The sequence below is a fragment of the Dendrobates tinctorius genome, unplaced genomic scaffold (genome assembly GCF_039654945.1).
Source record: "Dendrobates tinctorius isolate UK_male_01 unplaced genomic scaffold, ASM3965494v1 ptg000017l, whole genome shotgun sequence".
Lineage (NCBI taxonomy): Eukaryota > Metazoa > Chordata > Amphibia > Anura > Dendrobatidae > Dendrobates > Dendrobates tinctorius.
Window position 1 is genome coordinate 1,776,798 of NW_027361685.1, and position 23,528 is coordinate 1,800,325.

The window sequence follows — 23,528 nt, forward strand, 5'->3', positions numbered from 1 at the left end:
TGTCATCTGGCTCAACAGTGACTGCTTTGGGTATTGTATTGCTGTATTTTGCCGCTGTGACTATTGTCCTTGATGGCACTGTTGGGTTTCGGGCTAGATATATTCTAGCAGGAAACCCAACAGTGTCATCTGGCTCAACAGTGACTGCTTTGGGTATTGTATTGCTGTATTTTGCCGCTGTGACTATTGTCCTTGATGGCACTGTTGGGTTTCGGGCTAGATATATTCTAGCAGGAAACCCAACAGTGTCATCTGGCTCAACAGTGACTGCTTTGGGTATTGTATTGCTGTATTGTGCCGCTGTGACTATTGTCCTTGATGGCACTGGTGGGTTTTGGGCTAGATATATTCTAGCAGGAAACCCAACAGTGTCATCTGGCTCAACAGTGACTGCTTTGGGTATTGTATTGCTGTATTTTGCCGCTGTGACTATTGTCCTTGATGGCACTGTTGGGTTTCGGGCTAGATATATTCTAGCAGGAAACCCAACAGTGTCATCTGGCTCAACAGTGACTGCTTTGGGTATTGTATTGCTGTATTTTGCCGCTGTGACTATTGTCCTTGATGGCACTGTTGGGTTTCGGGCTAGATATATTCTAGCAGGAAACCCAACAGTGTCATCTGGCTCAACAGTGACTGCTTTGGGTATTGTATTGCTGTATTTTGCCGCTGTGACTATTGTCCTTGATGGCACTGTTGGGTTTCGGGCTAGATATATTCTAGCAGGAAACCCAACAGTGTCATCTGGCTCAACAGTGACTGCTTTGGGTATTGTATTGCTGTATTGTGCCGCTATGACTATTGTCCTTGATGGCACTGTTGGGTTTTGGGCTAGATATATTCTAGCAGGAAACCCAACAGTGTCATCTGGCTCAACAGTGACTGCTTTGGGTATTGTATTGCTGTATTGTGCCACTGTGACTATTGTCCTTGATGGCACTGTTGGGTTTAGTGATAGCATATGTCGTGCATGAAACACAATTGTTCATGTTGTTGGTTTGTTTTTCCAACAGTGGACAAAGTCCGAACACGTTGGCGCTCGATCAAGGACCGCTTCAACAGTGATGTTCGTGCTGAGGGCCAGGTTCGCAGTGGATCTGCGTCAAGGACAAGAACAAGATACCGTCACTATCACGCGTTGCAGTTCCTAAGTCCGGTCCTTGCCACCAGATCGTAAGTATTATAATTTTTGGGTTTTTATTTATATTAATCTGTGTTTTTCTAATCCACAGCTGATGCTTCTTGTAAAGGCATGATAGTAATGATTTTCCTTTCTTCCACAGCACCTGGAGCAGCACCCTGCAACCTGGCCCTGGAGCGGTCCTTCATCGGACGTCCTCTGACCTGTCCCAGCCATCCGACAGCCAGGAAGCACCTTGCAGGTCAGCCACACAGACAGCTAGTGACCAGGAAGCTGGTCCATCAGGTGTTCCCCTGTCCCAGGTCTCTGCCACTGGTTATGCAGGCACTACCTGCCAGCGGCAGAGGGCCTTGGACAGGAATGTCTTGCCTGAGTTTATGCACTTGAGCGAGGCCTTTAATGCCAGCCTCAAGTCGCTGTCCGACAGATAGGAAAGCGGTTTTTCACTCATGGAACGTGGTTTTAACCACATGCAACACCGCTTCCTTTCTGTCGAACAGCGCCTTGACCGTCTGGAGGCCGACCTCAACAGACCAGCGCACCATTTTTTTAGTAAGATTGAAAAGGGCATGGCGGAACACCTTAGTCCTGAGCAACAGCTGATTGTGCTGCAGGCCTGCAACAATGCTTTCTTGCAGGCTATGCAGCATAATCGGTATGGGCAGCAGTCAGTGGTGTCATTTCCACCTGTGCCACCATTGACTCGCTTCACCTCACTACCGACTTGTGCTGCATAACACTGCACGGACACCTCTATTCAAAGCCAGGACACCCACCGTTACACCACCACAAGTCTGAGTGCAGCTGGTCACTTCACCAACACCACCATGGCAAGCGCTGCTCCTGTCTGGAGCACCACTGCCACCCCCATGCATGCTTGGAGCACAGCCACCACTACGCAAATGTGGAACAGCCCTGCCACAAACACTACAACATGTAGTAGCCCTGCCACCACCACTCCGCAAACCTGGACCATCACTGCCGCCACCAGTCCTCCTGCAAGGACGAGCACTGCCACTGCCACCACAGAGCATCAGCAGCTGCAGCAGCAGCCACAGCAGCAGCCACAGCAGCAGCAGCCACAGCAGCAGCAGCCACAGCAGCAGATGGGGACCCACATTCGTTATTTGCTCTAAGTTCAATGCGCCAACAATCAAGGCGGGAATTGGGCCCAAATAGGTCCAGGCAGAAAAGTTTGTGTAAACAAGCACTTCGGACCAATGTACCTGAACCTCTTTCATCTCCTCAACCTTTTCTACTTCAAGTCCCATAACTGGACTCCCTTCCCCCACAAGTTTTGTTGCCCCTTCCCCTAGAACACCTTCTTCAACTGTAAGTTCTGCATCTTCCCTGCATACCCCCAACTTGCAACCATCTACCCCCAAACGCAGAAAAAAATAAAGTTTTGTTTAATTTTTCTGTTTCAAAATAAATTAAAATTTCTGGTTCACCATAAGTTTGATTAATGTTTTTGGCGCCGCTCACACACACTGCACCGTACACACAATGCGACTTTAACTTTGCAAGGTGTCATAAAAAATGTTTGGAGGATTGGCTGTTTTTACCATCCTCATTTCACTTACTGTGATTCTAGGCAAGGGGGATTATTGATATACCTTGTAATTAACAACATACTCTTGTGTGTTGAATCCACTCATGGGTAAAATACACATCATATGTTAAATACCAAGGCCTAGTATAGTCATACCAAGGCCTAGTATAATTGTTAAATACCAAGGCCTAGTATTATAACTAGAGTTTTAACGACTAGGATCTGGTTTTCGGGCCAAAAAAAGGCAAGTTTATTGCGAAACATTACCACAATGGGAAATAAAAGTTGGAATTGAGCTGATTACATTCATCCACTCAATGCAGACTTTTATTCCCCATTGACTTGCATTCGGGTTAGGTTTTGAACAAATCCTTTTTTAACACTAGTTTTACAAGTTTCATTTGAAAAAAATTTGGTTTCCTGAAACCCGATCCTACCAAAGTCGCTCAAATGTCATAATCATAACTATTTATCTATCAATCATGGCCTGGTTATATTGATCAATCATGGCCTGGTTATATTGATCAATCATGGCCTGGTTAATACACATATCATATTTAACCTGCAGCTTTGCTTACGTACCAATATATTTCACGCAGACTAGCGATGCTGCATTTTAACTCATATGTGTATTTACCTGCCCAGGTGTGAGAACATCATGAATTCACAGGTATACATGGGAATTTTTTTATTTTATTGGAGTGTAAAAAGCATAGTGCACTCGGTACTGGTAGCAAATCAGGTTTTTTATTAACATTAACAAACAAAAACATTTACACCATTTCATCTTGCCAGTGCACCCGTCCTACATCAGAGACAAAGTAGACCGCAAATTGGTCCCTCATTTGGCCAACTTCAACGGATGACCTGAGAGGGTGCTGAGTGAATTCAGGCAATGGGTTAGGAGCATCATCATGGAGTTCAAAGGTCGGGTGCTCTTTAGCTATCACAAAATTATGTAGAACCACACAGGCCTTCACCACCTCATCGACTGTTTCAAGTTTAAGATTAATGGCTGTGCCGAGAATTCGCCATCTTGAGACAAGAATCCCAAAAGCACACTCGACAGTTCTTCTGGCCCTGGTCAGCCTGTAATTAAATATTTTTTTGGTGTGGTCCAAGTCCCGGCTGGAGTAGGGTTTCAATAGGTTTGCGCACATTTGAAAAGCCTCATCCCCAACCATTACAAAGGGCAGTGGCGGAGCTTCGGTGTGGGGAAGAGGCCGTGGCATAGGGAAATTAAATTGTTTGCCATACAACCTCCGGCCCATGTCTGAGTTTTTAAAAGCCTGTGAGTCATTACCATGGCCAAATGCTCCAATGTCCACTGCTACAAACATACATCCGGCATCCGGATGTCTTCCAGGTGCAAAAATTAAAGATGTGTCTGACAGGATATCAGGACTCTTCAGACCTACAGATGACTACCCATTCCTGCTACTACATGTGGGGACAAATGACACCGCAAGAAACGACCTGGAAATCATCTGCAGAGACTTTGAAGACTTAGGCAAGAAAGTGAAAGAACTGGGAGCGCAGGTGGTCTTCTCTTCCATCCTCCCAGTGGATGGCCATGGAACAAGGAGGTGGAATAAGATTCTGCAGGTGAATAACTGGCTACGTCGATGGTGCCATCAGCAACGATTTGAATTTATGGATCACGGAGTGAATTACCTTTACGATGGACTACTTGCTAGAGATGGGGTGCACCTTACGAAGACTGGAAAACATGTATTTGGAAGTCGCCTTGCTACACTTGTAAGGAGAGCTTTAAACTAGAACAACATGGGAAGGGAAGCAAAAGACCAGAAAAAGCCATACACCTGACAAATGCTATTGAGAACTCTGCTATTAGAAGTGGAAAGGAAGAACAAAGACGAAAGAATCTAATTAATAAAAATATTGGAGAAAGAGAAACCAATCACAAACTATAATGTTTCTATACTAATGCACAAAGCATGGGCAACAAACAAGGAGAATTGGAACTACTAACACAGGAAAAGAAATATGATGTCATTGGAATCACTGAAACTTGGTGGGACAATACACATGATTGGAATACAAGACTAGAAGGATACAACTTATTTGCAAGAAACAGACTTGATAAACGAGGAGGAGGTGTTGCATTGTATGTTAGAAACGCGTATATCTGCACAGAGATTGAAGCTTCAGAGGGAAGAATACAAGGATAGAACAATGGAAAGGACACCATTGTAGGCATTTACTACAGGCCGCCTGTGCAAGCTGAAGATATGGATGAACTCTTTATGCATCAAATGGCCAAGTTCTCCAAAAAATATGACGTAGTTGTCATGGGAGATTTCAACTATCCAGACATTTGTTGGGAATCTCTCTCAGGCAAAACTAACAGGTCAAGGAAATTCTTATCCTCTCTTGCTGACAACTTTATCTTCCAAAAGGTAGGGGAGAAAACAAGGGGAACTGCTACCTTGGATCTAATCCTTATAAACAGGGAGGAAATGGTTGAGGAGGTAAAAGTGGCTGGGACCCTAGGAGGTAGTGACCATGCTATTTTAGAATTTTGGATAACTAGAGGAGGAAGACCTGTGAAGACTCAGACGTCAAGGTTAGATTTCAGAAAGGCAGATTTTAAGGGATTCAGAAAGGGAATTGGAGGGATCCAATGGCTGGATATCCTTAAAGACAAAAATGTCCAGGAAGGATGGGAAATTGTTATGATTGAGTCACCGAGGAGGAAAAAACAAAACACAAGCTCAGCCCAGAAAATCAGAGAGGTTGGAAACTAGCGGATTGCAGACCCCTAATCCTATCACACAGCTAGCAGTAGCCGTGGAGCGTTCCCACGGTGATCCTAGACACCTCGTCACAGCCGGAGATCTAAATAAGCCTAAAGAGAGAAAAGGGAAAAACTGACTGCCCCAGAGCAGACCCCAAAGCAATAGGCAGCCCCCAACATATAATGACGGTGAAATGAGATGAAAACTCTAACACAGATAGAAAGATAGGTTGAGCAAACGATGGGGCCCAAGCTAACTAAAAAGGACAGGACAGAAAAGCTGCTGTCTGCAATCCGAGAAAGCCCTGCTAAAAATATTACCTACACAACTAATAAGCAAAAAGGATCCTGAAGTCACTAGACTTCAAACCCTATATCAGCACTCAGAATATTCTGAAAGCAGAGCAAAAGAGAACACTGATCAAGGAATAAGAATACAGCACATCCCCAGCCGGGGATGGCTGAACTCAAAAAACAAGGTAAACAAAACCAAAACTAATAAGTTCAATAGCAGAGCAAAAACTTATCTTTGAGAAGCAGAAATCAGACTGGTCTCCAAGAATCCAGCAGAGAAATCACCAGCCACTCAGAAGGGCGTCGGCTGCCTTATATCTAATCTGAAGTTCCTGTTACCCAGTCACAATCCACCTGATCAGGTGTTTGATTTCTTTCATCCAAATCAGCCTCACTACATTCCTTCACCAGAAGAGGGTGATCCTCGGACACAAACGGTGAATGTACAGATAAGCTCAATACAGAAAATCTTGAAAAATGAAATTCTCAAAGCACAATTGTTAACAATTCCGAAAAGACGGAAGAATAGGAAGCATTTAAGGAAACCAGGATGGATGAACACAGAACTTAAGCACATGCTAAAAAGGAAGAAAAAAATGTTTATGAAATGGAAAGAGGGAGGCATATCTAAAGAAGAATATAATGCTGCCTGCAGAACCTGCAGGGCACAAATCAGATTATCTAAAGCTGAAAATGAATTGAGGCTTGCAAGAGATGTCAAAAGCAATAATAAAGGATTTTGGGGATATGTCAAAAGGAAAAGAAAAGTCAAAGATGCTATAGGATTTTTACAGGATGAAAATGATGAAATGGTAAGACAGGATGTTGAGAAGGCCGAAATTTTAAATTCCTATTTTGCATCTGTTTTCTCTCAGAAAGGAAATGTAACATCAACTGTTCTTCACTGTCCTATTAAGGGAATAGAAGAATCCAGGATATCTATAAACAGAAAGAAAGTGAGGAAACACTTAGCTAACCTATATGAATTCAAGTCTCCAGGTCCAGATGAATTACACCCCAGAGTACTGAAGGAGATAGCAGAAGAAATTTTTGAACCCCTCTCCATAATCTTTGAAAATTCTTGGAGAACAGGAGAAGCCCCAGAAGACTGGAGAAGAGCAAATGTTGTTCCTATCTTCAAAAAGGGGAAGAAGGTGGACCCAGGCAACTCTAGGCCGGTGAGTCTGACTTCTATACCAGGAAAGATGTTTGAACAAATTATTAAACAACATGTATGTCAGTACCTGGATAAGAATGAAGTGATTAAACAGAGTCAGCATGGGTTTGTAACTAATAATAAGTCATGTCAGACTAACTTAATTTCCTTCTATGACGGAATCACTGATTGGATGGATCAAGGAAATGCTGTAGATATATTATATCTTGACTTCATCAAAGCATTTGACAAAGTATCTCACACAATCCTTATTGAAAAAATGACTAAGTATGGAATGGACAAGGCAACTGTTAGGTGGATTCATAACTGGCTTAGTGATCGGACCAAAAGAGTGGTCGTAAATGGCTGCACATCCAGTTGGACGAAGGTCTCAAGTGGGGTACCACAGGGCTCTGTCCTGGGCCCTGTATTGTTCAACATCTTTATCAATGATTTAGATGAAGGAATTGAGGGTAAACTGATTAGATTTGCTGATGACAAAAAGCTAGGAGGGATAGCTAATACTAGAGAAGAGAGAGAGGATTCAAAAAGATATAAATAAACTGGAGAAGTGGGCAGCAACTAACAGAATGGTTTTTAATAGGTTAAAATGCAAAGTACTACATCTGGGCAATAAAAATGAAAAAAGCATATACAGAATGGGAGGAATAGGGCTAAGCAACAGCACATGTGAAAAAGACTTGGGTATACTAATAGATCACAAACTGAATATGAGTCAACAGTGTGATGCAGCAGCAAAAAAGGCAAATACAATTCTAGGATGTATTAACAGAAGCATACAGTCTAGATCACGTGAAATCATTATTTCCCTCTACTCCTCTTTGGTCAGACCTCATCTGGAATATTGTGTCCAGTTTTGGGCACCACATTTTAAAAAAGACATCAAGAAACTGGAGCAAGTTCAGAAAAGAGCGACCAGAATGGTGACCGGTTTGCAAACCCTGTCTTATGAGGAAAGATTGCAGGATTTGGGAATGTTTAGTTTGCAAAAGAGAAAACTGAGAGGAGACTTAATAGCAGTCTACAAATATCTAAAGGGCTGTCACATTGTAGAAGGATCAACTTTATTCTCATTTGCACAAGGAAAGACTAGAAGCAATGGGATGAAACTGAATGGGAGGAGTCACAGATTAGATATTAGAAAAAACTTTTTGACAGTTAGAGTGATCAATGAGTGGAACAAGCTGCCACGAGAAGTTGTGACTTCTCCTTCAATGGAAGTCTTCAAACAGAGGCTGGACAGACATCTGACTGGGATGATTTAGCGAATCCTGCTTTGAGCAAGGGGTTGGACCAAATGGCCCAGGAGGTCCCTTCCAACTCTACGATTCTATGATTCTATGATTCCGAAATGGCCATGAGTACTATTGAAAAGTACTTTTTGTAATTATAGTACTCAGATCCAGTCCTTTTGGGCTTGATTATCCGGATGTGTTTACCATCAACAGCTCCCAAACAGTTGGGGAAATTGCAGCCTGTCCAGAATTTGTCAGCAATTTCCATCCACTTTTCAGTGGTGGGCAGGGGCATAAATTCTGGACAAAGAACATTCCAGAGAGCCCGGCAGGTGTCCGCAACAATTCCAGACAAGGTAGAGATTCCAATACGGTACTGGAAGTGGAGTGAAGATAGGGTTTCTCCAGTCGCCAGGAATCTGCAAAACAGAGAAAGAATTAAAATTAATATTTCTGTATATGGTTTTGTAAAACTATAAAATAAAATATTAGTACATTCACGAAAAATAATTAGCCAAGATTTTGAATAGTACATGTAAAAAAAAAAACTATCAGACCCAACCACTTGGTTTTTAAAAATATTACGTACCGTAATGTCACCAGTAGCCGTTCCTCAGGAGGAATCGCACGACGGAACTGTGTGTCCTGTCTCCGTATGGATTCTTGGACACGACCAAGCAAATCCCTGAAGCTTTCTTGGGACATCCGGATATAATCTGTTAATTTCTCCGGGTTTGCCTGTAGCTCACTGTAGAGGGTGTGGTATGCGCCATGGCTCTCCCGGAGTTCAACAATCGGATGTATCCACATACGCCACCGTTGCCGTCTTCACTGCCTCTCTCTCTTCCTTTGTTCATGGCAAGCAACTGCATACGCCTGAGCCATCGCGATGTCCAAATCCAAGTTGAAGTGAAAACTCTTCCAGCGCAGATCCATGTTGACACGAGAAAAATCAAGCAAATGTGAAGAATACTGTAGACAGAGTCTATATATTAACATACCACACCGCCACTGACGTCCCATTGGTCGGGTGTGTTGGCAGATTGTTTTTTTTTTTTTTTTTGGGTGTGGACAAACAATCTTGAAAAAACGCATATGCACTAAAAACGCACTAAAAACGCATACAAACGCATAAAAACGCTGCGTTTTTTCCTGCATGCGCTTAAAAATGCTTGAAAAAAATGCAGCGTTTGTATGCGTTTTTTCCATGCGTTTTTATGCGCAAAAAACGCGCAGCAAGAAAACTCAAGTGTGAAAGTAGCCTGACAGAATAGTCAAAATCCCCATAAAGTGATTCCATTTTATAAATGAATTCACTGAGGGTTATAATCTATATACATGTGGTCAAAATTGTTGTTACCCCTCATTTAATGACAGAAAAACCCACAATGGTCACAGAAATGACTTGAATCTGACAAAAGTAATAATAAATAAAAAATCTATGAAAATGAACAAATGAAAGTCAGACATTGCTTTTCCACTATGCTTCTACAGATTTTTTTAAAAAAAAAATAAAATACATGAAATGGGCCTGGACAGAAATGATGGAACCCCTGAAAATAATGTGACAAAAGGGACATGTTACATCATGGTGTGTCCACTAATTAGCATCACAGGTGTCTACAATCCTGGAATCAGTGAATGGCCTGTATAGAGGGCTACAGATACTCACTGTGCTGTTTGGTGACATGGGGTGTATCACACTCAACATGGACCAGAGGAAGCGAAGGAAAGAGATGTCTCAGATTAGAAAAAAAATTATAGACAAACATGTTACAGGTAAAAGTTAAAAGACCATCTCTAAGCAGCTAATGTTCTTGTGAGTACAGTTGCACATATTATTCAGGAATGTAAGCTCCACGGGACTGTAGCCAACATCCCTGGACGTGACCGCAAGAGGAAAATTGATGACAAATCAAAGAGACGGATAATATGAATGGTAACAAAAGAACCCAGAAAAACTCCTAAACATATTAAAGGTGCACTTCAAGCTCAATGAACATCAATTTCACATTGCACCATCCATCAGTATATGAGCCAAAGTGGACTTCATGGGAGACGACCAAGGAGGACACCATTGTTGAAAATAATCATAAAAAAGCCAGACTGGAATTTGTCAAACTACATGTTGACAAGCCACAACGCTTCTGGGAGAATGTCCTATGGACAGATGAGACAAAAATTGAACTTTTTGGCAAAGCACATCAGCTCTATGTCCTCAGACAGAAAAATGAAGCATATCACGAAAAGAAGACTGTCCCTACTGTGAAACATGGAGGAGGCTCTGTTATGCTCTGGGGCTGCTTTGCTGCATCTGGCACAGGGTTTCTAGAATGTGTGCAGGGAACAATGAAATCTCAAGACTGTCAAGGGATTCTAGAGAGAAATGTGCTGCTCAGTGTCAGAAAGCTTGGTCTCAGTCGCAGGTCATGGGTCTTGCTACAGGATAACAACACAAAACAGACAGCTAAAAACATGCAAGAATGGCTAAGAGGAAAACAATGGACTATTCTGAAGTGGTCTTCTATGAGCCCTGACCTAAATCCTATTGAGCATCTTTGGAAAGAGTTGAAACATGCCGTCTGGAAAATGCAACCTTCAAACATGAGACAGTTGCTCTTGAGGAGTGGGCCAAAATACCTGTCGAGAGGTGCAGAAGTCTCCTTGGCAGTTACAGAAATCGTTTGATTGCAGTGATTGCCTCAAAAGGTTGTGCAACAAAATATTTTAGTTAAGGGAACCATCATTTCTGTCCAGGCCTATTTCATGAGTTTTATTTTTTTAAATTCTGAGGAAGCATGGCTGAAAAGCAATGTCTGACTTTCATTTGTTAATTTTGATAGATTTTTTATTTATTATTACTTTTGTCAGATTCAAGTTATTTCTGTGACCATTGTGGGTTTTTCTGTCATCAAGCGAGAAGTACCAACAACTTTGACCACGTGTGTAGGAGGAGTGAATATTTTGACTCCACAGCCACTTTCCAGAAATGAGTACGCAGTGGATGTTGGAGAGTGAAAATCACACATTTGCCATTTTCTTACCCAGCACATAGTGCCCAGATTGTGCTCCAGGAGACACACACCGCAAATTAAGCAGATTCTTCTCACTATAATATTACTAAATACAGGGATCCTAAATGTTGTTTGCGCACACTGCAAGACTCCGAAGTGAGAGCGGATTTTGCTGGATTGGTTTATGGAAACCTTGTTGCTTTTCAACAGCCTTTGAGCCACTAATAGTGTGGGAACCTCTGTTTTTCCATTGACAGATGATGGACCTGAGTGGGGACTTGTTTTTTGTGAGATGAGAATTGGTATTATTTTCGCCCACATAACATTGATTGGTTTCTTTTTATTCAATATTTGGGAGGCAGAATGAACAAACAGTTAAACACCACACACTACTGGTTCATCCAACAAGGTTTTCTATTAGACTGTGAACTGTCATGGTCTTGATAAAAATAAATAAAGTTTTTTACATAACTTGCCATTTTTATGGACAGTGTAAGCAGAAATGTTCAAAAATATAAAACTGGGATATTTTATTAAAAATAATAATTGTATTTTATCTTAGCAGATGACTGTACCAGGAGATCAGAGGGACAGCTGACATCTTCAATTTTTAAATCTGATGATCTTGAGATCCTACAAGATACAACTGAAGTGATTGATATTACTCCAGATATACCATCATCCATTCACAGCAAAGATCTGTCATCTGATCCTATGAAACAGGTCCCATCTTCAGATTCATTACCGACTACTAAAGAAAATCAAAGTCACAAAAGAGGCAATAAAAAACAAACTGCTCCTACAGGAAAGAAGTCATTTTCATATTCAGACTGTGGGAAATATTTTACATGGAAATCACATTTTGTTAACCACATGAGAATTCACACAGGGGAGAAGCCTTTTTCCTGTTCAAAATGTGAGAAATGTTTTGCACGTAAATCACATTTTGTTACTCACCATAGAACACACACAGGGGAGAAGCCTTTTTCCTGTTCAGAATGTGGGAAATGTTTTAACCAGAAATCACATTTTGTTAATCACCAGAGAACTCACACAGGGGAGAAGCCTTTTTCCTGTTCAGAATGTGGGAAATGTTTTAGCAATAAATCAGATTGTGTTAATCACCATAGAACTCACACAGTGGAGAAGCCTTATTCTTGTTCAGAATGTGGGAAATGTTTTGCACGTAAATCACATTTTGTTACTCACCAAAGAACTCACACAGGGGAGAAGCCTTTTTCCTGTTCAGAATGTGGGAAATGTTTTAACAATAAATCAGATTGTGTTAAGCACCAGAGAATCCACACAGGAGAGAAGCCTTTTTCCTGTTCAGAATGTGGGAAATGTTTTAACAATAAATCAAATTGTGTTAAGCACCAGAGAATCCACACAGCAGAGAAGCCATATTCATGTTCAGAATGTGGGAAATGTTTTAAATGGAAAATAAGTCTTGATAGCCATCAAAGAACCCACACAGGGGAGAAGCCTTTTTCCTGTTAATGTGGGAAATGTTTTAACCAGAAAGTGCTTCTTGTTAGACATCAGAGCAGTCACACAGAGAAGCTTTTTTCATTTTCTTAATGTGGAAAATGTTTTACTTGGAAATCAGTTGTTAATAAACATCAGAGACTTCACATGGGGAGAAGCCTTTTTTATGTTCATAGTGTTGGAATAATTTTAACCAAAACTGAATCTTCTTAAATGGGTTGTCTCTTGTCATTCCTCATGTTTGCTGACAAAAGGATAAAACTAAACTTTATTCCAAATGTAAAACTATACCCATAATTCACCCCCTGAAGGTTAGTCAGTAGGTGACTAATAGAAAAAACATGTACCCCACAGTTCAGTATATAGGGTGAGGTGACGTATACATACTCACTCTCCAAGCCTCTCATTTCTACAGGTTTCATCGTCCTCACCAAAGGTGACTCATCAGGAGACTATTTAATATTGACCTACATTCAAGCGAGACTAGACAAAAAAAACTAAAATCATGTATCATGTTATCCGAAACAGTCAGAAAACTAGACACATATTGGCAGATCCCAGACCTCAAACTATATACTGTGTAAGTTTATAAGCTCCTCCAGTGTCAGGAATAGATAGTATGTGAAAATACAGTATAATTCTTGTGTTTTCTCCTATAGGGACTGCCCTAGTTTGGTAATGTAACTGCTGATAATTAGTAGTGCAGACAAATTATCCTAGACTAAACTCAGTCTTCAGACGGCCCAATATGTACCACTCAGGGAAAACTTACCTGCTCCAAAGATCATTAGCAGCTTCTAACTAATGGCCATGCTGCGGTCTGTCAGGGAATGAGTGCAATATCGTTATACAGACTAGGGATATGTGCAGTCATAATGTCTGGGAGATCTGTGCCATTATTTAGTATGAATATGGAAATTATCTCTGAAAGGTAAGTGTTCCCTGAGTGGTATATACTGTATTGTCACATACTATCTATTCCTGACACTGGAGGGGCTTATAAACTTACACAGTATATAGTCTGAGGTCTGGGGTCTGCCAATATGGGGCTAGTTTTCTGACTGTTTTGGTTAACATGATACATGATTTCAGGGTTTTCTTCGTCTAGTTCCGCTTGAATATAGTTCAATATTAAATAGTCTCCTGATGAATGAATGAATCCAATGAATATTCATTTCTCTTAAGTAGCGGCACACGTGACCGCCGGCGGCAGCAGCAGGAAGCCAGTGGCTGACACTGCGCGCTACTGAAGAGCAATGAATAATCACCGCTATCTCCAATGAACAGTCCCGGTAAGTACTCCGGCAGCTGTGCTCTGCTTATGAGCAACGCATGACGTCCCTGCCATGTGCTGCTTACAAGCATGAGGCTGTGTCCCCAAGTTGCATTTTTTAAGCGTTTCTGCCTCGGCGGAAAAACTTAAAAAACGCTATAAAAACGCATTCCCATGCAATCCTATGGGAATCACCAATTGCTGTGCCCATGCCGCATATTTTTTCTCTACGGAATCACATCGCGGTAAAATCCGCAGCATGTCCATTAATTTTGTGGAATCGCGGCAATTGCGCCACCATAGGATTGCACTGAAATGCTCACTTTACGCATGTGGCTATGCCCACCATGCGTAAAGTGAGCGCTTCATGTGCGGATGGTACCCAGGGTCTGGAGGAAAGGAGACTCTCCTCCATGCCCTGGGTACCATATTCCTGTGAAAAATAGAAGTAAAATAAAAAATCGGGATATACTTACCCTCTGTCAGCCCCCGGAGTCCTCCCGGCCCTCAGCGGCGTGCCAGCAAGTTCCGTTCCCAGGGATGCATTGCACAAATGACCTTTGCAACATCACGGTGACATGACCGCTACGTCATCAGACATCATTCGCGCAATGCATCCCTGGGAACGGAAGTTGCTAGCAGCATCACTAAGGACCGAGAGGACTACGGGGGCCGACAGAGGGTAAGTATATCTCTATTTTTTTAAAATTATTTACTGAACGGTAAACCACTGGGTAAATCTGACATGGAGAAGGACTTGGGGATCCTAGTTAATGATAAATTTACCTGGAGCAGCCAGTGCCAGGCAGCGGCTGCCAAGGCAAACAGGATCATGGGGTGCATTAAAAGAGGTCTGGATACACATGATGAGAGCATTATACTGCCTCTGTACAAATCTCTGGTTAGACCGCACATGGAGTACTGTGTACAGTTTTGGGCACCGGTGCTCATGAAGGATATAATGGAACTAGAGCAGGTACAAAGGAGGGCAACAAAATTAATAAAGGGGATGGGGTAACTACAATACCCTGAGAGATTAGCAAAATTAGGATTATTTAGTCTAGAAAAAAGACGACTGAGGGGCGATCTAATAACCATGTATAAGTATATAAGGGGACAATACAAATATCTCTCCGAGGATCTGTTTATACCAAGGAAGGTGACGGTCACAAGGGGGCATTCTCTGCATCTGGAGGAGAGAAAAGGTTTTTCCACCAACATAGAAGAGGATTCTTTACTGTTAGGGCAGTGAGAATCTCGAATTCCCTGCCTGAGGAGGTGGTGATGGCAAACTCAGTCGAAGGGTTCAAGAGAGACCTGGATGTCTTCCTGGAGCATAACAATATTGTATCTTACAGTTATTAGGTTCTGTAGAAGGACGTAGATCTGGGGATTTATTCTGACAGAATTTTATAGGCTGAACTGGATGGACTAATGCCTTTTTCTGGCCTTACTAACTATATTACTATGTTACTATGTTCTCCACCCAGAGTCTCAAGATACATTTCTTAGCTGCCAGCAGAGCAATATGTACGGCATCGGGAGCAGAACAATATGTATGGCATCGGGAGCAGAACAATATGTGCGGCATCGGGAGCAGAACAATATGTACGGCATCGGGAGCAGAACAATGTGTACGGCATCGGGAGCAGAACAATATGTACGGCATCGGGAGCAGAACAATATGTACGGCATCGGGAGCAGAACAATATGTACGGCATCGGGAGCAGAACAATATGTACGGCATCGGGAGCAGAACAATATGTATGGCATCGGGAGCAGAGCAATATGTACGGCATCGGGAGCAGAACAATATGTGCGGCATCGGAAGCAGAACAATATGTACGGCATCGGGAGCAGAACAATATGTACGGCATCGGGAGCAGAACGATATGTACGGCATCGGGAGCAGAACGATATGTGCGGCATCGGGAGCAGAACGATATGTACGGCATCGGGAGAGGAACAATATGTACGGCATCGGGAGCAGAACAATATGTGCGGCATCGGAAGCAGAACAATATGTACGGCATCGGGAGCAGAACAATATGTACGGCATCGGGAGCAGAACGATATGTACGGCATCGGGAGCAGAACGATATGTGCGGCATCGGGAGCAGAACGATATGTACGGCATCGGGAGAGGAACAATATGTACGGCATCGGGAACAGAACAATATGTACGGCATCGGGAGCAGAACAATATGTACGGCATCGGGAGCAGAACAATATGTGCGGCATCGGGAACAGAACAATATGTGCGGCATCGGGAGCAGAACAATATGTACGGCATCGGGAGCAGAACAATATGTACGGCATCGGGAGCAGAACAATATGTACGGCATCGGGAGCAGAACAATATGTACGGCATCGGGAGCAAAACAATATGTACGGCATCGGGAGCAGAACAATATGTACGGCATCGGGAGCAGAACAATATGTACGGCATCGGGAGCAGAACAATATGTACGGCATCGGGAGCAGAACAATATGTACGGCATCGGGAGCAGAACAATATGTACGGCATCGGGAGCAGAACAATATGTACGGCATCGGGAGCAGAACAATATGTACGGCATCGGGAGCAGAACAATATGTACGGCATCGGGAGCAGAACAATATGTACGGCATCGGGAGCAGAACAATATGTACGGCATCGGGAGCAGAACAATATGTACGGCATCGGGAGCAGAACAATATGTACGGCATCGGGAGAGGAACAATATGTACGGCATCGGGAACAGAACAATATGTGCGGCATCGGGAGCAGAACGATATGTACGGCATCGGGAGAGGAACAATATGTACGGCATCGGGAACAGAACAATATGTGCGGCATCGGGAGCAGAACAATATGTACGGCATCGGGAGCAGAACGATATGTACGGCATCGGGAGAGGAACAATATGTACGGCATCGGGAACAGAACAATATGTGCGGCATCGGGAGCAGAACAATATGTACGGCATCGGGAGCAGAACAATATGTACGGCATCGGGAGCAGAACAATATGTACGGCATCGGGAGCAGAACAATATGTACGGCATCGGGAGCAAAACAATATGTACGGCATCGGGAGCAGAACATTATGTACGGCATCGGGAGCAGAACAATATGTACGGCATCGGGAGCAGAACAATATGTACGGCATCGGGAGCAGAACAATATGTACGGCATCGGGAGCAGAACAATATGTACGGCATCGGGAGCAAAACAATATGTACGGCATCGGGAGCAGAACAATATGTACGGCATCGGGAGCAGAACAATATGTACGGCATCGGGAGCAGAACAATATGTACGGCATCGGGAGCAGAACAATATGTACGGCATCGGGAGCAGAACAATATGTGCGGCATCGGGAGCAGAACAATATGTACGGCATCGGGAGCAGAACAATATGTACGGCATCGGGAGCAGAACAATATGTACGGCATCGGGAGCAGAACAATATGTACGGCATCGGGAGCAGAACAATATGTACGGCATCGGGAGCAGAACAATATGTACGGCATCGGGAGCAGAACAATATGTACGGCATCGGGAGCAGAACAATATGTTCGGCATCGGGAGCAGAACAATATGTGCGGCATCGGGAGCAGAACAATATGTGCGGCATCGGGAGCAGAACAATATGTACGGCATCGGGAGCAGAACAATATGTACGGCATCGGGAGCAGAACAATATGTACGGCATCGGGAGCAGAACAATATGTACGGCATCGGGAGCAGAACAATATGTGCGGCATCGGGAGCAGAACAATATGTACGGCATCGGAAGCAGAACAATATGTACGGCATCGGGAGCAGAACAATATGTACGGCATCGGGAGCAGAACAATATGTACGGCATCGGGAGCAGAACAATATGTACGGCATCGGGAGCAGAACAATATGTACAGCATCGGGAGCAGAACAATATGTACGGCATCGGGAGCAGAACAATATGTACGGCATCGGGAGCAGAACAATATGTATGGCATCGGGAGCAGAACAATATGTACGGCATCGGGAGCAGAACAATATGTACGGCATCGGGAGCAGAACAATATGTACGGCATCGGGAGCACTGTATATGTTATTATTTGATTCACCTATCAGGCTAATGAAATGAATATCACATGCCTGTACATTTTTGGGTATCCCACCCTTCCAGATTCTCTGCGTGTATTTAATTACCTCGGCCCAGAATCTTTGAATAATTGGACATTTCCTCAAACCATGTAATAAATTGGCCCTGTGTAGACTACATTTTGGCAACTAGTAAGATAGTGAGCAGGTGCACAATTGTAGGTAAGATTAACCCTAGAACGCATAACCATAGAAATCTACACTTTCACATATCTGGGGCCTTTTAGGCCTGTGTGCAAATAACATGGAATAACTCAAATAAAAATATTTTTCAAAGTTTATTTGAAAATTGCAAAGTAAGGATGCATTCCCACTAGCGCTGGGGTCCGCCAGGAGGGGATCTGTAATGGATCTGACCTCCTGGTGACCCCAGCTAAAGCTGGCGGAATCCTGGCATTCCAGAAGCCTTAACTGGAGTTACCAGAAGGTCAGATCCATTACGGATCCCCTCCTGGCAGACCCCAGCGCCAGTGGGAATGCAGCCTAAATTGTGAATATTTCAAAACATTATAATTATGTGCAAAAAATAACAAAAAAGTAAGTACACGGGCTTAAAACACCCAATATATGCATTCTATATAATTCTTTATAATAACAATTTTTTGGTCTAAATGTTTTTTATATAAAAGTTGTAGTACAAATGGTGCAGGAATATTTCTGTTCAAACTTTCCTTTTCAACTTTACTGATGACCCCAACAATTTTCACATGTTATCTGTTCGGAAGAATGTTCCTTGCAGACATTTTGTCCACAAGTAGTACAGACACGCTCTTATTTCCTTTCCTTCTTTGCTGGACAAATATAACAACGCTTTCTTTTTTTTTCTCTTGACTCTAGATGTTCCTGAAAATGTATACCACATCGGATCATAGCTTCCGTAGATTGCCTTGGCAAGCATTTCGTGTTGCTTCGCTCCATCATGGTAGGCATTAAAAGTTCATAGCAAAGTTCCGTCAAGAATAGACGTCTCTTATCCTTCCTGTTGGCATGGAATTCTAGATGAGTTTCACTATAAACAATATAGGTGTTGAGGGCTGACACACCAAGCATAATGTAAAAAATGACTACAGGCCAACATTTTGTCTGCCTCTTGCACGAAAACTCTCCAATCATTTCGTCCTTCTTGTCGTTGTAGTCCAACTTTGGTGCATTCTGACCTGTGTCTTAAGTCTCTGTCTCAGTTTGTAATACTGTGTGAAGATGTCTTTTTAACACTGTTTTATACCAGTAAAGCAAGATTTATACCTAGTTCTTGTTATATTTATGGATTTTTTGCTCCATTTTTTCTTGTGTGTTTTAGCTATTTGGGAGCTCCATAGGGAATTATTCCCCATTTATATACTGGGGTCACACCAGTATTTATTGCCATAGAGAATATATATTCTGTACTTGGGATCAAGTTATTTATTTTCCCCTAAAGGCAAGAAGTTGCACTGTCACTAGAATGGTAAGGCTTTGTACAGTTCTTGATAAAAAGATTCCAGATGTAGCTAATAGGGGCTAATTTATCTGTTTCCAACCTCACAGGACGAGTTCTCTTATCAACAAAACGAAGGCTTCTCCGAATATTCTCAAATCTATGGACTGACATTGTAGCTTTATAGTGGGGATCTGAAAAAGGGTCCAGGAATAATTCTCTGATTGGAAGGAACATTGTACGGTTTTGTACACCCTGCCAGAAGAGTAAGGGCAACATAAGCATACAGTTCCTCTTTTGTTATATTTTTCCATGTTTTTTTTCTTCCTGAAGCGATACGTTTTCCTTCAAAGTTAGTACACAAAACTACCTCATCTACAATATCCAGGTTCGCCCCGAGTTATGCTAATTTATATGTAGGCAAATGGGAACAAGAAGCTATCTATCCGGGGGGTTCCCTTCGGAAGAACCTGGTCCTATGGCATAGATTCATAGACGATATTGTCTTTGTTTGGTCTGGTGGGCCTATTTTATTAGGGGATTTTTTAAATGAACTAAATAAAAATCAATATTTTTTAAAATTTACAGCCAACACCAGTCATAAAGAGATCAATTTTTTAGATTTAAAATTTTTTATTGAAAATGATACTATAGAGACTCAGGTTTTTCATAAACCAACAGACTCCAATAATTTTATTTCCTTGGATAGCTGTCACCTTCCAAGCTGGCTTTTGAATGTACCCAAAAGCCAGCTTATTAGGGCTCATAGGAATTGTTCTAGAATACAAGATTTTGACAAGGAGGCGTCATATCTGACTAACAAATTTGTCCGAAAGGGGTATGACAATAAGGCCCTGGCTGAAATAAAGGAGACTGTTAGGAAAATGCCGAGAGAGGATTTACTGACACAACAAAAGGAACACATCGAGTGTTCTACTATGGAAGATATTCCTATTATCACGCAATACAACGCTAACAGTAAAATCCTTAGAAAGATTGTCAACCGACACTGGAATATATTAAAAGAGGATAAAGTGATCGGTGAAAAGCTATCAGATTATCCTAGGTTTGTTTTTAGGAAAGCAAATAATCTTGGTAACAAAATAGCCCCTTCTATTCCTAAACCCATGTTGATGAGTCATGCACATGCTCACACACCTCCAAAAGGGTTCTTTCCATGCAATAAGTGTGGACCTTGTAGAAAATTAGGTTTTAGAAAGCAATTTTGCATTTTAAATAATTCTATGGAGGTCAAAATTAAAGACTTCATAACTTGTGAAACTAAGGGGGTTATATATGGAATTACTTGCCCTTGTGGCAAACTATATATTGGCCGGACTATACGTCCACTACATATAAGGATAGCAGAACATCTGAGGAATATTAAGAATAAATTTAGTGATCACCCCCTCTCCAATCATTTTTTAAATAATCATGGGGGTCTTATAAAAGGTACATTAGTGACAGGCATCAAAGTGGTGAACAGATGTTGGAGGGGAGGCAATTTTATCCATCAGATGTCAAAAGAAGAGAGTAGATGGATCTTTATGATGGACACTCTGATGCCTAATGGGCTCAACAGTGAAATTGAACTTTTTGCTTTTAATGCTTGAATTAGAACCTTGTAAGGTTGAGGGTATATAAGTGCTGCTTATCCGCTATGGAGTATCCCTGAGGAAGGAATCCGCTGATTCAGAAACGCGTCGGATGTTTTTGAGCTTCACCGCTCTCCATAGCTAGTCACGTGAGTGATCACGTGACCGTGACGTCACACAAGGTCCTGCGGACCTTGTTAGCTTTTCTCGGCGTGCGCCGCTACCGCTTCAAGCCCAGGAGGGCGCACTGCAGAGAGGACGTACGTCTCCGGCCGGGACGAGCGTCCGCAACCTACAGCACTAAATCACCCTCATCCTAACCTGGTGGCAATACTTTGGATTTTATTATTATCGCTGCCGCTTCATTTGGATCTTCCATGCACAGGACCTGGACTGCTAAGTACCATTAGTTTAAAGAAGTCTACCTCAAGGTAACTTTTTTCCTCTATTTATGGACAATTTCCTCTTCCTAGCCACATGGTTAATGCTGTATGGGGCAAAATCTGAAGTATAAATTTCTTTATTATTTTATTTTCCATTATTGAAAAAGTTTTTCTAAAGAGTCAAGTAGGCGGTGCCTGACCCTCACCGCTGTTAGGAGGTTGCAATTCAGGTTGGCTACTTGGTTTTCTATAATCATTTACAAAGTGAGTTTAGTTTATATAAAAGTCTATCTCTGAGCGCATATATTAAAACGTTTAATTATTTATTTATTTGGAGGAATTTGGTGGTATTATCCTAATATTTTGCAGCTGAGTAGACTAAAGCGCTAGCGCTGTGGCTGAGACATCCATTGTTTATTCTTCTATTACCACTATTGCCTTTCAGCAGCTGTGCTTTTTTAGGAGTTTAATCATTTTATTTATTCTCAAATATGAGTGGTCTCTGGTCAGATAGGAAAGAAAGAATATACAACATTCAAAAGTTCTTTCATTTACCACATCCACAAACCTCTCAAGCCGCTAGTACTGAAAATCTCAGTGTGGTGATTCAATCTCTAAAGAAATTGGAACAGTATTTGATTAAAGAACTGAGAGACCTATGGGAAATAGCCACACTGGAAAGATATTTATCTTTTGACTGTATACCTAGGGGTCTTGTTGTGTATAAACCCCTTACAGGGGATATTGGCGATAGTGAAACTATGGCCCAGTGGGATGCTATGTTCAAGGAATTCTCTAGACGAACAGTGGGTTTTATTATTGAAAAACGAAGGACTGAATTAATGAAAATCAGGAAAGTGATCTCAGATATTTTTGAGGAAATTAAGCCCTATGAACTGCACCCGGAGATCTTACACTTGTCAGCGAATATTCGGAAGAGGATACAGTCAAAGGAAAGAGAGATTATGGATAAGAAACGTAGGAAATTTGGGAGAGACTTTGTCCCCCTGAAGGGTGACCCTTCTATAGGATCTGTAGCACCAGAGCCCAGAAATATAATGGAGGATGACTTCCTTCACACTGAGAATCAAAATTCATCCAGGACACAAAGTCCACTGATTACTATAGATGAGGTGCAGGGGGTGGAAAGCTCTTCAATAACTTCTAGTGAGCGGTTTTCAATCCATCTCACTTCGGATGTTGAGTACTCTCAGACCAAGGGTGCTACCGTTGATAGCAACAGTCTGATGGTTAACACTGCGCAATCTAATATTGATGAAATCTCACCATCTATCTCTACCCCACTTCCTTCAACTGTAACTCAGAATAGATTTATTGTATTAGACAACTTAGGGACCACTCCCCTTAACTCTAGGGTGGACCACACTCACTCACAACCAGGCACCAGCTTGGGTTTTAAACCTCTGAATAAACAGAAAAAAGTGCCATTGAGAATGAAAACTAAACAGAGTCATCTTCCTTTTTTACAGGTAGGCCAAAGAAAACACGAAAAAGGGGATGTAGGGGCGGGAAATCTACCAAAAAAAAGAGCAACCAAACATACCAAGCAGGGGAACCAGTGATCCTAGATCAAAAGATTTTTAATTTAAGTGACCATGCTCTGAATCAAAATGAATTGAGTTTATTAAATAAAGGATTGAAATATGCCCCTAGTACTAAGTTCGACAAATTTCAGGCCTTTATAGGCATTAAACTATTTATGAGAAAATTGGCTATAAAAAAGTATTATTTGAAGAAAAAATGTACTAGGGAAAATGTGGAAGGTGTGTCTGAGCTGATAGATCCTTATCAACACACTATGTTGAAAAAGAAGTCCAACTTTAACCCTATTCAGGAGTATTCGGAATCCTTTGAGGCCTTTCAGAACAATGTGATAAGGGATATTAAAAACATATCTGAGAGTAGATGCAACAATTTCAGATACAACCTGTCAAACAAGGAACGTCAAGCTATTAGACAGCTCCAACAGAATCAGGAAATCACTATCAGACCAGCTGATAAGGGGGGGGGGATTGTTATTTTGAACAATAGTGACTATGAAAAGGAGTC

At 42.0% G+C, this 23,528-nt stretch overlaps 1 protein-coding gene across 1 annotated transcript; it reads left to right on the top strand.

Moving 5' to 3' along the window:
• Nucleotides 1-1,152: 1,152 nt before the first annotated feature.
• On the top strand, nucleotides 1,153-13,001 carry LOC141082241 (uncharacterized). The gene is made up of 3 exons (XM_073566181.1): nucleotides 1,153-1,173; nucleotides 1,284-1,382; nucleotides 11,737-13,001. The coding sequence occupies exon 3, from the start codon at nucleotides 11,886-11,888 to the stop codon at nucleotides 12,669-12,671; it is 786 nt and encodes a 261-aa protein (XP_073422282.1). The 5' UTR covers nucleotides 1,153-1,173; nucleotides 1,284-1,382; nucleotides 11,737-11,885; the 3' UTR covers nucleotides 12,672-13,001.
• The last annotated feature ends 10,527 nt before the right edge of the window (nucleotides 13,002-23,528 follow it).

Excerpts from the sequence above, each read along its gene's own strand:
- LOC141082241 (XM_073566181.1), top strand. The coding sequence starts at position 11,886 with ATGAAACAGGTCCCATCTTCAGATTCATTACCGACTACTAAAGAAAAT.